This window comes from Crinia signifera, chromosome 5, assembly GCF_055691185.1.
Source record: "Crinia signifera chromosome 5, ASM5569118v1, whole genome shotgun sequence".
Taxonomy (NCBI): Eukaryota; Metazoa; Chordata; class Amphibia; order Anura; family Myobatrachidae; genus Crinia; species Crinia signifera.
The window spans coordinates 301,405,902-301,418,859 of NC_139221.1; the positions used below are offsets into that span (position 1 = coordinate 301,405,902).

General features: G+C 45.8%; 1 protein-coding gene across 4 annotated transcripts in view; it reads right to left on the reverse strand.

The window, feature by feature from the left end:
• Positions 1–12,958, reverse strand: part of LOC146081265 (uncharacterized) — a 425,606-nt gene that overhangs the window by 388,868 nt on the left and 23,780 nt on the right. For all 4 annotated transcript variants that reach the window (XM_083189385.1, XM_083189386.1, XM_083189384.1 and 1 more), the window contains exon 7: positions 4,683–4,790. In XM_083189385.1, the coding sequence (XP_083045511.1) occupies positions 4,683–4,790 (108 nt within the window). The remainder of the gene's footprint in view (positions 1–4,682; positions 4,791–12,958) is intronic.

The window sequence follows — 12,958 nt, forward strand, 5'->3', positions numbered from 1 at the left end:
TCTCTAAAATGCAGACTAAGCAACAAACTCGGACAGAGCGTATTATAGTGTTCTGGATGGCCTCCATTTACATTGGAGTGGTCTTTACATCTATTAGATTTGAAAAGGTTATAGAAATCTCTGGTGCTGTAAATATTCTATGTGAGGAGCAAATAAGAACTGACTTGAAGCATAAATGGAAACGAAGTGAAAATAAGATAAGTGTGAAACTTACATAATAATGCGTTACAGATGATGCATAAATCGGAAAATAACAAGCGGCTGGCGGATGTTTTTCCTGGGGCTGCTTGGGTCATCACAAAGTTCCCTCTCTTTCGTAGAATGCCCAAAATGGCTGCCTCATCTGGTAAACTTGTGGTTGGGATGAAAAATACATGGACCCGACTGTCTTATTGGGAAACTACTCTACAATGCAATCACCCCATTTTGTGTCATTTCTTCTAGAGGTAACATATTCCACCCAGGGTAATCATACGCAGTGCACCTAAGATGGCCGTGGGTAACTTGTTAGCGTGGAATACACAACTCATGGAAATTATTCTATAAAATGTCTGCACCAACACTGCATTGTGCCTACTGTGCTCTCAAAGTATTCTCTTAGGTCTATGTGACTTCTCTATTGCGGTACTACCCAAATCCTATGCATTATGTGCCACACATTGCATTGATGCTAATTGCATATGTACTAAGATTTACAATCACAAAAGATGGCTCTTGCCAGGTGAGAAGGTGCCAACAGATCCCTCTCAACTTCTACTCCCGGAGCCTCCTGCTGCAGACTCCCAGGATCCTCCTCCCTGCACCCGGAAGGGGAAGTGCTGCTTCTAGGGAGGAGGTCACTGGGTCCAGGCAGCACAGCAGAAGGATGCCGGGACAGCAGGTGAAGGAGGGGGGTCTGGTGTGGGCAGCAGGGGATGCGAAAAGAAGCCCATAGGCCAGAAAATGCCATCTCTACCCTGTGTCAGAAACGCGGCGGTCTTGCGCTGATTCATACGGTATGAAAATGCAATGAACCCGAAAATGCGTTTTTAATGCATTTTTAAATTTTATACATACTGGCTTAGGACTGAACAAAAATAGACCTGATTCCCCTATCCTCCCAGGGCAAAGGGCAAACTTTGTACCCCTGCAATTTGCACTCTTCTCGGCCCACAAGTCCAAGGGCATTTTGGCAAATGTAGCTTCATTTGGATTTGGAATTGGAGTATTGTGACATCTCAGTGAAAGATACCTTTATGGGAGTCTACACAGCCTAGTGAATGTAAGCTTTCATGTAAGCACTATTTCATACCTGCACGTTTGAGGTGACCTATCAGAACCTCGGGGACGTTTGGAACCTTTGGGAACACACCATCTCCATATGTCCTGCACGTTTTAGAGGAGATTACATCATCCTTGTCCCATGGGATATTAATATATTATTCTTTCTCCCTCTCTCCGTATACCATTATCGAGTGTGGGAGAAGAATCGGATTTAACAAAGGAGACTGATGGAACCATCCTTATAGCGCAAGTGGGACTATTCTCGTGTTTTTGGAATTAGCTTCATTACATGTTCGTAAATAACATGTTAGTAAATAACTTTTACCTTGTGTGTCAGTCTTGCCCTTTGCAACACCACAGTTCAGCAACTGTACATGGAGTGTCGCAAGACACAATTTATGGCCTTTTGTACCACTGCTGACAAGACCGCAGTACTAGGGGCTTATGAAGAAAAAAACGAAAAGAATTAAAACGGAAACAAAATCAATCAACGATATAATGCGTTAAAACAATGTCCAACAGAAAAGCGATCACTGACATTTATCTGTAAAGCAGTATTAATGTTTCACCAAGATTACGCTTTTATTGCAGTTCTCGCCAGTTTATCCCCTCTCCCATCCATATCTTTAGACGCTGCCCATATGAGTCTGATGCAGAGAGCCAATCATAACTCACGCTAAAGCCCAGCATTCACTGACAACTCATTATTTGTGTAGCAATCATTTCCCGTAGAGATACTTGTTCAATTTGCTACTACTGCTGTGAATTTCAGTCCACTACACAGATAGAACAAATACTTCAAATGCTATTTAAAAAAAAAAAAAAAATAGATTAACCGTTTACAATGCAGCAGAGAAGACACACGCTAGGCTATTTCCTATATTTATTATTTTATTGCTACTAATATAAAGTTTAAGATGCTCCAGTTCATCTCAATGCAAAAAGAAAAAAGGCTGATAATTCCTATAATTTGTTTAATGCTGCCTGCATAAATAGGAGCGTCAATACCATTGACTGCAAGTCGATGCAGTAATATAGCACAATTATGAGGCGAGAGCTGGGAAGAGGAATAATAAGGAACAGTAAGAAGCAATTCAGCGACAGATTTGCAAAGTGCTATTTTGCCAACAAGATTACAATCAGTGGCTCTCAGGAAAGGAAGCGTGGTGGTACCAGGCCCTCCGACGTGACGAGCATGCGGCCTAGTTTCTCATGGTAACTTCACTCATTTTAGAAGAGGACAGCTTCAAACAACCAAATTAAAGTGTCTCAAAAAGTCTTTGTTACTATATGTGTACCACTAGTATATATATTTATATTATCAAATGAAAGGTGCAGTCACCAGAGTGGAATGTAGAAGTTTATTTAAATACAGGCAAAGCTCAGAAGGACATCTGTTTTGGCAAAGGTCCATGTGGGACAGAAACTTTGACGAGCTTATAGGTAAATCTGTAGTCCAATCTGGAGATGAGTAAATGAGTATCTTAGTAGCATCTAGACCAGGGGTGGCCAAACCTGTCCTCAAGATCTACCAACGGTGCATGTTTTCCAGGCAACCTGTGGATCTATAGTATAGTAGGAATGAATGCAGCAGGTTTGAAAATGTGACCTTTAGTATTGACTACAGCTGTGCACCAGCTAGGTGATCTGGAAAACATGGACCGTAGATCTCGAGGACCGGTTTGGCCACCCCTGATCTAGAGTTAGAAAATGGTTTAATCCTTGAAATTTTTCTGAACGTAAATATCAGGACTGCTAGAGGTTCTAAGGGCACTTGGGGGGCTAAAGGAGATAGTTGTGCCATTAACAGATCATGAAATTGTGGGAGGTGAGGTTATGGGAGAGGCTGAAAAGATGATCAGCTCAGTCTAAGGAATGTTCATTTTAAGAAAGCCTTGGGATATCCAGAACGAGATAGCAGTCAGACAGTTGGAGGTCCGAGTGAGGGGAGAAGGACAGTGAAAGTTTTGGAAAGGTGAAGTCATGAGAGGAGATGGAGAAAGAGTGGCCAGCAAGGTAGGAGGGCAGCCAGGAGAGGGGAGTATCAGGGGAGCATCAAGGGAGCGGACTAGGGGAGGACAGATTAATGGCTGTTAGATTTAGCAGAAAGGAGGACATTGCTGAATTTCGTAAGGGTTGTTTCAGTGGAGAGAAGTGGACATAAGCCAGACTAAAGAGGGTCTAGCAGAGAGTGGAAGGAAAGAAAGGCCTTTATAGACAAAATGCTAAAGATGCATGGAGGCAAAAGGGAGGGCAGAGATGGGTCGATAGTTGGAGAGATTAAATTTTTTAGACCATGTTGAGAAGGTGGGCAAGATATGAACAGGCAGAAGGAGAGATGAAGTAGAGGAGGTGGGAGAAAAAGGATCAAGTGGGGAGATGGAATGGGGGGTTGGGGCGAATGAGGGCGAGGAATGCATCTCCAGATGCAGGAGAAAAAGGAGACAAGTTGCTAAGATGTAGGCGAGGGGTGGTCTGGCAAAGGAGGGGTCAGGGTGCTGATGGATTAGAGCAGGCATTCCCAACCACGGTCCTCAAGGCACACCAACAGTACAGATTTTAGTGATATCCAGGCTTGAGCACAGGTGGCTTAATTAGTACCTGAGTGATTCTGATTAATCCATCTGTGCTGAAGCCTGGATATCACTAAAACCTGCACTGTTGGTGTGCCTTGAGGACCGTGGTTGGGAATGCCTGGATTAGAGGATGTGATGTGAGTGGTGAATTCAATGGCAGAAAGTGAGTAGGGAAGTCGATGTGGGGGTGAGTTAAATGTGGTGAAGACACACTGTAGTCTTAAGAACAGCAAGGAAATTAAGCTCTTGAAATACAAGGGTATAGAGGGGAAATAGCAGCACCGTAGTATCAGAGAACACTTTTGCAGATATCTGGGAAATTTGGAGTGCCAGGGTTGAGGAGCTACAGTATCTGCAAGAGTGACTAGTGTAGTGGTCGCTGGAACAACTGAGTAGTAAGCAGTGTATAGAAAAGTGGCTTGTTCAGGGCAGGAGATAAGTTGATATAACACACACACACACACACACACACACACACACACACACACACACACACACACACACACACACACACACACACACACACGGGTTTGTTTGTGGGTTTTTTTTGTCTAGAAACTTACCAGAAAGCTTCTGGAGCCTGAGTGAACCAGAGCATGCAGAGGAAACCCATACAAACGTGTGAATAACATACTAGCTCCACACTGAATGGCCGTGGTCAGGAATTGAATTAAAGCCCTCAGTGCTGTCAGCTAGTAATAACAACCACTACGCCCCAGCGTTGCCTAAATACCTAGGCTCGACCTACTATAATAAAGCCAATGATTTATACACAATGGGCAAATGGAAATCCAGCAGTTAGAAATCTTATATAAAATACATAATACTGTACATAACATTTACCTCCACCAACTCCAGATCACTTGGCCCCTGATCAGGAATCTGCTCCTTGTTTTTCTGCATACTGGGCAGCCACAGCGCCAGGCTCTTCAGCAGATATTCTTTGCCCTCCTGCAAACAGACCCAACGTCTTTTAGCACCAATAAAAGAATAATACAGAAGTGTAATGCTGTACATTTCTGGGGGGAAAAAAATATATAACTATAAAAATATACAAAACACACATTACAATTGTAATAGTAATGGGTAGTATCAATGCTATAAACGTAAAGCATCTATAATACAGTACATATCTAATAATACAGTATAGTATTAAAAGCATAAAACAAATAAAAAATAAACAGGGTTCTACCGTTAGAAGGTTTGCAAGCATTGGTTGAGAGGGCCACTGATGAGAGGGCCACTGATGAGAGGGCCACTGATGAGAGGGCCACTGATGAGAGGGCCACTGATGAGAGGGCCACTGATGAGAGGGCCACTGATGAGAGGGCGGTGAGTTTATAACCCGGGATAGAAGGAACATAGAAGACTCTTCTTACAGTGCTGCAAAACGGTCTGTCCTTGTTACTGTACCCGCACTGCAGAGGCGATCAGAGGGTGTACGGCCGTTACGTCGACAGGTACTTGTTTCCTAGCACGGCCACACCGATTAAGATCGGGGTGGTCGTGCTGAAAAAAATCGGTCGATCGCATCGCATGCGATTTGGTCGCATGCGATGCGATCGACCGATCCGACCGATTTTTGACCCGATTTTTTCATTAAATCCAATGTAAATTGGGTCCCTGGGACCCAATTTTACATTGGATTGAATGAAAAAAATTCCAAACCCCCCCAAATTGAAGCGTGTACACAGCGCCCCACGATAGACGGCAACCCGAAGCGTGGCGAGCGGCGGCGGTACGCGTCCTCCGACCTTTTCATGCCCTACTATCCACTACGGCGTGGAGTGAGAATAGAATAGTGTGGCGAGCGCAGCGAGCCACCGAGCCCGAAGCGTGGCGAGGGGACGCGGATACCTTCACAGGTAATCGCGTCCCTTCGCGGGCTTCACAGTTGTCGGCGTCGCCACGGACACCTGTGAAGCCCGCGAAGGGACGCGTTTACCTGTGAAGGTATCCGCGTCCCCTCGCGGGGCTCGCTGCGCTCGCCACGCTTCGGGCTCGGTGGCTCGCTGCGCTCGCCACACTATTCTATTCTCACTCCACGCCCTAGTGGATAGTAGGGCATGAAAAGGTCGGAGGACGCGTACCGCCGCCCCTCGTGGGCTCGCTGCGCTCGCCACGCTTCGGGTTGCCGTCTATCGTGGGGCGACGACGGGGACATTTTTAATGTGAAATGGGTCATATTGACCCATTTCACATTTTTTAACATTTTTACACCATTTCAATGTTAAAAATTTTTTTAACATTGAATCCTATGTAAAAATCGGGTGCATCGCGTCGCATCGCGTCGGGACCAATGTTAATGGTCCCGACCGACGCGATGCCCCCGATATTTTACAGTTCCCGACAAGATTTCAATGTTAAAAATTTTTTTAACATTGAAGTCAATGCAAATATCGGGGGCATCGCGTCGGTCGCGTCGGGACCAATGTTAATGGTCCCGACCGACGCGATGCCCCCGATTTTTGTTTCCTAGCCGGCAAAATGGACCTGATTTCAAAGGAAATCGGGTCCATCGGGCTAATCGTGTCCCTTAATTAAGGGACACGATTAGTTACGATTGTGGCCGTGCTAGGAAACAAGTACCCGTCGACACGTTAGGTCGACATGCATTGGGTTGACCAATGCTGATGGTCAACATGGTTTAGGTCGACACATGAAATACGTTGACATGCTTAAGGTCGACATGGGTGGGGTGTCGACACAATCATTATGTCGACAATGGCTAGGTCATCAAAAGGTCGACATGGGTTTTTCACTCTTTTTTTTTTTGAGCCAACCTGTGCACATACATATTTACTAATTCCATGTACCGTTTTAAAAGTGCAATGTGAAAGGGGTATATAATACCCCTTTCACATCACACTTTTAAAACGGCATATTGCCGTTTTTTTTCCATTTTAAAACGTTTAAGGCTGCAGTGTGAAAGTGCCAGAGTTGATTTACCGGTTAAAGTTAACCGGTATTTCAACACGGTTAAAAAGCAGAGTCCTACACGTTTTAAAGCCGTTTTTTAGGCAGTGTGAATGGCTCTATTTCAATGGCTTGAAACGTGTCCCTTGGGGGTTAAACGGGTTGAATGTTTGAATGGTATTAAATGATTTTTAAAACGGTTTTCACCTGCAATGTGAAAGGTCTCAAGGCTCAGACCCGTTTTAAAGTCCCATTTAAGAATACCGTGTCATTACCCATTTCTGCAATGTGAAAGCAGGTTCATTCTGTAGTTCAGCAGGCTAATAATAATACACAGATTGGTGATTATTATTTAGTGTTCCCTCTAAAGGTCCATACACACTGGGCGACTATGCCCAGCGTGTATGGACAGCGATGGTGTGAATCATTGCTGCGGGCAAAGCCACTAAGTGCATACACACTGAGCGGCTTTCCCCCTGCCCGGCGCCGACGGAGGGGGGAGGATGGCTTTGCCGAAAGCAGATGAACGGCTTTCCCGGCGATGATGCGGGATCGAGCAGCAGCGCTCACCGCTCATCGCCGGGGCATACACACTGGGCGGATTTGAGCTGAAAGCCGCTCAAACTGGGTGTTTTGCGCAACTTTCAGCTCAAAGTCGCCCCGTGTGTATGGGCCTTTAGTTTCTTTTGCAGGGTGCCACACTCTGACCATTTTTAAAACATCAAGATGCACCCTGCCCTTTTTGTGTGTGGCACTGTGCGCCCTTACGTTACCCCCACCACCGCGCTGACTATCGGTGTGTGCCATCATGTGTAATGGGTATTACGGTGTATACCATCATGTGTAATGGGCATTATAATGTGTGCCATAATGTGTAATTGTCATTACGACAGAATATGTAATGGGCATAACAGAGTATGACCATGTTTAATGGGCGTAATCCTAGTGCAGTGTGCAATTTTTTATATGTTTTTTTTATTTCCCCTAATGTAACGTTTCTAACATAAAATGTGCCCTTTCGGTTGAAAAAGGCGCCTGGTGGTCAGCACCAGCCTGCCCTAAAAAAATCCTAAAATGAACACTATATTACTCATCTAATACCGACATAATAAACAAGCATATACACCATATACTGTACAGAACATATCCAATACACTGTACTATCACCAGCATAAACATATAAATATCTAACCTAATGGGTGCTTACAATGTGAAATGCACCCCCACGCCACCCCCCCCCCACTATAAACGTGAACCCGAAGCGTGGCGAGCGCAGCGAGCCCGCGGTACGCCTAATCCGACCTTTTCATACCCCCACTATCCACGTCGGCGTGGAGTTGAGAATAGAAAGTGTGGCGAGCGCAGCGAGCCCGAAGCGTGGCGAGCGCAGCGAGGGGACGCGGATACCTTAACAGGTATCGGAGTCCCCTCGCGGGCTTCACAGGTATCCGCGTGCGCTCGCCACGCTTCGGGCTCGCCACACTTTCTATTCTCAACTCCACGCCGACGTGGATAGTGGGGGTATGAAAAGGTCGGAGGACGCGTACCGCCGCCCCTCGTGGGCTCGTTTATAGTGGGGGGGTGGCGTGGGGGTGCATTTCACATTGTAAGCACCCATTAGGGTGCTTATACAATGTTTAATCCCGTCGCATCGCATTGTATGGCATTGTATGCCATGTACAATGTCATACAATTTTAAAATTGTATGACATTGTACAGCATCGTGCAATATCGCGTCGCATCGCATACCATCGTATGCCTTATGGTATGCAATGCGATGGGCGCCGCCAAAATACACAAGTACCGATATTTGCACTTTGACAGCTGTCTGAATGCAGCCTACCCTATTCTCTGTTCCCACCCCTGTAGACTAACCCTAATCTTCCACTTACCACCCCAGCCCCCAAAGCCTAACAATAATCTCCCCTCCCACCCCCAAGCCTAACTCTAACCTCCCCATCAAACTAATCCTAACCGGCATAATTCTGTTCGGAATTCTCACCGCAAGCCAACAGTCAAGTCAAGATACAACCTCATAACTGGGATCTGAGCTGATGTAGGGAGAATGTAAAATGTGCGTAAGCAAAAAACACTAATGCTGTATCACGTCGCAAAATGAAACGGGTCAGTCCCAGCGCAAACCTTCATTTTGCGATGTTCATATTCCCACAGCAATAATGTTGGTTCGCTGATGTCATCCAGGGGTACGGCAGGGAGTGGGCGCGTCATCGGGTTCAGGGAGGGGGCAGCGCTTAGAACTGGCGCTGCTTTAAGCGCTACCTCCTCCATAGTGTGAACGGGAAACAAGTCGCTCGACCCCGTTAAACCCATTCACACCACCAAGCAACACAGCAACGAACCAGTAAGGACTCTGCTTTTTTTACTGGTTCGTTTTTCCATGTCGCTACCCATTTTTGGGACATGGTAACCCCTTTCACATCGCACTAATTACCAGGTCAAAACGGCTTGTACCCAGTAATTAGTTGCAACAACAACAACAAAAATACAAGTTTACCTCAAACATTTGCTAAGGAAAGTTCCACCAGGGGACCAAAAGGATATTAGAATTTCCACGAATAACGCCTCACATATTACAGATGTATTGGGACAATGCCCCGATACCTCAGTGGCCGGGTCGGGAAATGGGGAATTTTAAAAATGTTTAATTATCAAGGTTCTGTGATCTGCCCATAAACGGTAAACCAGGCATTTTTTAACATGTTTAAATGGGATACGTCTCTAAGTCTACAGGATCGGAAGGTGGACACAAGCATTAGGTCAAAAATAGGAAAGTCGACAGTCAAAAGGTCGACATGAGTTTCACTTTTTTTTAGCCGACAGGCGGTATTTTATACCCTGCAATCCACCAGGGCATGGAGGGAGAATATAATATCGTGCCGGGCACAGCGAGGCACCGAGCCCGAAGCATGGCGATCGCAGCAAGCCATTCAAGGGGACGCGGTACACGTCAACCTTCCCATTGTCGACCTTATGCTGGTGTTGACCTTCCGACCCTGTCAACCTTAGCCATATCAACTTATTTCATGTGGCAAACGCAGCGTGGGGAGCACAGCAAGCCCTCAAGGGCTTCAATGTGCTCGTCGCCCTGTCAGGCTCCTGAGAGTCAGGATCCCGATGTTGGAATCACGACAGTCGGTAAGTTATACCATATCACGACAGTCGGTGAGTTATACCATATCACGACAGTCGGTGAGTTATACCATATCACGACAGTCGGTGAGTTAGTTATACCATATCACGACAGTCGGTGAGTTAGTTATACCATATCACGACAGTCGGTGAGTTATACCATATCACGACAGTCGGTGAGTTATACCATATCACGACAGTCGGTGAGTTATACCATATCACGACAGTCGGTGAGTTATACCATATCACGACAGTCGGTGAGTTATACCATATCACGACAGTCGGTGAGTTATACCATATCACGACAGTCGGTGAGTTATACCATATCACGACAGTCGGTGAGTTATACCATATCACGACAGTCGGTGAGTTATACCATATCACGACAGTCGGTGAGTTATACCATATCACGACAGTCGGTGAGTTATACCATATCACGACAGTCGGTGAGTTATACCATATCACGACAGACGGTGAGTTATACCATATCACGACAGACGGTGAGTTATACCATATCACGTCAGTCGGTGAGTTATACCATATCACGACAGTCGGTGAGTTATACCATATCACGTCAGTCGGTGAGTTATACCATATCACGACAGTCGGTGAGTTATACCATACCACGACAGTCGGTAAGTTATACCATACCACGACAGTCGGTAAGTTATACCTTATCACGACAGTCGGTAAGTTATACCTTATCACGACATTCGGTAAGTTATACCATACCACGACAGTCGGTAAGTTATACCATATCACGACAGTCGGTAAGTTATACCATATCACGACATTCGGTAACTTATACCATATCAGATAGTCGGTAAGTTATACCATATCACGACAGTAGGTAAGTTATACCTTATCACGCCAGTCGGTAAGTTATACCATATCACGACAGTCGGTAAGTTATACCTTATCACGACAGTCGGTAAGTTATACCATATCACGACAGTCGGTAAGTTATACCATATCATGACAGTCGGTAAGTTATACCATATCACGACAGTCGGTAAGTTATACCATACCCCAGTCACTTCTTTGAATGTCACTCTGGTGTTAAGCAATTTGGAAAATACCCTGTGGTCCTATGACAAGGCTCATCAAGCATATGCAGGAGCCACTAGGCTGCACGGAAGCTTTGAGATAACTGAATGATCGCCAGTTAGTCGATCTGTTAAAGAGATTTTTAAAAAGTTGGTTTTGTCTACACTTTACACTCGTTTTTCAATGCCTGTGTGTAGCAACCCATACGGAGATCACACGCACAGACTATAAAGTACTCAAAAGGCTCAAGCACAGCTTCTGGTTAGCGCCTGTTCTATCAGCAAGGTCATCACCTAATCTGGCCCTGGGTAGACATCAGACATAATCAATGTGGATTTAAGAGATTACATTCTCAGCTCAAGACACAGAGCACTCACTCTGGAAATCCAGAATGTCATAAAGCCATTAAAAAACCTGGCATTTTCCATTACACCTCCAGCCTAGAACTTGCAGCTCAAAATGCTCAACGTTCTCTAGGTCATCCACCCCCATTAAATGACTTTCCCCCCCCTTGCTAAGGGCACTCATTTATTGGACTGTACCTGGCCTTGTGCAACTTTTGCTAAAATTATTTGTATTCCTTTTCTGGATATTTATTATAATAGAGGCCGGGTTTTTTATTGGCGTGTAAGTTGCATCCCTATAGATTGTAAGACCGCTCCTACCTCTGTCTGAATTACCTCGTCTTGTTCTATTTAACGGTTCTATTCCCAACACTAAAGCGCATAGGAATATGCTGGCACTTAACCCCTTTTTTTTTAAAGGAGCACTCCCCACTGGGCGAGTTTTTTATGGGGAGCGCTCGCTAAAAAAAAAAAACCCACGCTGCCTGGGTCCGGGCAGCGCCTCTGAACTGTGAATCAGCTGCTGCCCGGCCCTGCTCCCTGCCGCCCCGTCCCTGCATCCGGCTTGTCATCAGTTGGCGCCGGACAGGACAACACAAAAGCCGTAGGGGGGAGGAGGAGGAGGCGCCGCAGAGGGGAGGGAGCTCAGCAGCGCTGCCCGGCTCTAAACAGCCGGGCTTGCCAGACTGGGCACGAAGGGACAGCCTGGAAAATTCTCGGGATTGCCACTGATGGGGTTAACAAGTTATGTAGCCCATACACTTGTGTAATTGCATTTGACGCAATATCGGGCCCGATTTTCCTTGAAGCTCACCTTGCGATAAATCTCATTGATAATGTTTTTTTTTTTGCTTTGTTGTTGTGCATACAATCACGCAATTAATCGCATGCCCCTTACGATCAGAAATTGTGTGAAATCGCATGATTTGGCCAGAATAAAGGTGGGTAGAGCAGCATAATGGTGGGCAGTGGTGGTTAAACAGCATAATAATCATTGGTGGCCAATGGTGTAGCCTGCCCACCTTGTCTGCTGTTTGGGAGCTCAGCGGGGTGCTGCCAGCCTCCTCTCCAGTCATGTGCACAGTGGGTAGAAGGGGAGTGGCCAGGAAGTGAGCAGAAATCTCACTTCCTGTCTCCTCTGCAGTCATGTGCACAGTGGGTAGAAGGGTAGTGGCCAGGAAGTGAGCAAAAATCTTCACCTCTCGCATAATACAGTGCGATAAACCAAATGTGCACAAAACAGCACTTACAATTCGATAAATATTATGTGCAGAACATAAAACCACGACACGCGAGATTCCCGCGCATCGTTTCGAATGGGACACATAATGTGCATACAATCATTTGATTTATCGAACAGATGTGGTCAAAATGACTGTATACAATATCTCAGAAGTGTATTGGCAGCATATGTGTTATCCTCTGTACTTTCTATACAGTCCTAAAGGGACTTGGATAAAACCGGACCACACCACAGAACACCGGAGCAGACAGGCTGCATTTATAATTCTGTCATTCCAGAGCTTGTAGTGTCTGGTCTGGGGGTTTGCCTGTGACAGCTGTCACCTGGGAGACGACGAGGGAGAGATTACAGCCTCCCTGTATGGTCCGGAACATTACGGCCTTGATTACATCCCCGGACCATACAGGGGGGCTTTATTC